Raw genomic sequence first — 571 nt, forward strand, 5'->3', positions numbered from 1 at the left:
GACACATGACGCGTGGTCTGTAAAGACCGAAATCTCCTTGAATTCCAAGTCTCCTCCGAGCGGCTGCCTCTCAGCGCCCCTTGACACAGTGACGCCAGGGCTCACGCTGCCCTTTCAGGCGTCGCTCGAAAATATCAACATTAGTTTTTGTCACAATGTGCAGCCTTCAAAGATGGTAAATAAGTGAATAGTATCATGACAATTATTGATATTAACAATCGCATTCAAGCAAATAGGACAAAAAAGTTAATGAATAAGTTAACAGATGAATAAAAAAAAATCTTGACCCCCCCTCGCAGCTCCAACGGAAGCGCCACATCGGAAACGACATCGTCTGCGTCGTGTTCCTGGAGGCAGACAACACGCCCTTCTCGCCTGCCTGCATCAAGTCCCACTTCCTGCACACTTTCATCGTGGTCAGGACGAGTCCCAGGATCAAGTTCAAGCCCACGCGATATGAGGTGGGCGTGCGGGCGGGACCCAGCCTTGCCGTGGGTCGAGGGTTTAGTTCATGCTCGAGAGGCTTTGAGGAGGTTTCGTGTTTAGATAAATGCTTTTACGGGCAGATGAT

At 49.6% G+C, this 571-nt stretch overlaps 1 protein-coding gene across 1 annotated transcript in view; it reads left to right on the forward strand.

Annotated features, from left to right (window-relative positions):
- The window catches only part of LOC119592006, a 33,491-nt gene that overhangs the window by 15,421 nt on the left and 17,499 nt on the right, over positions 1–571 (forward strand). Inside the window, exon 7 of the mRNA XM_037940780.1 lies at positions 300–461. Within this exon, the coding sequence (XP_037796708.1) occupies positions 300–461 (162 nt within the window). The remainder of the gene's footprint in view (positions 1–299; positions 462–571) is intronic.

The sequence above is a fragment of the Penaeus monodon genome, chromosome 29, assembly GCF_015228065.2.
Source record: "Penaeus monodon isolate SGIC_2016 chromosome 29, NSTDA_Pmon_1, whole genome shotgun sequence".
Lineage (NCBI taxonomy): Eukaryota > Metazoa > Arthropoda > Malacostraca > Decapoda > Penaeidae > Penaeus > Penaeus monodon.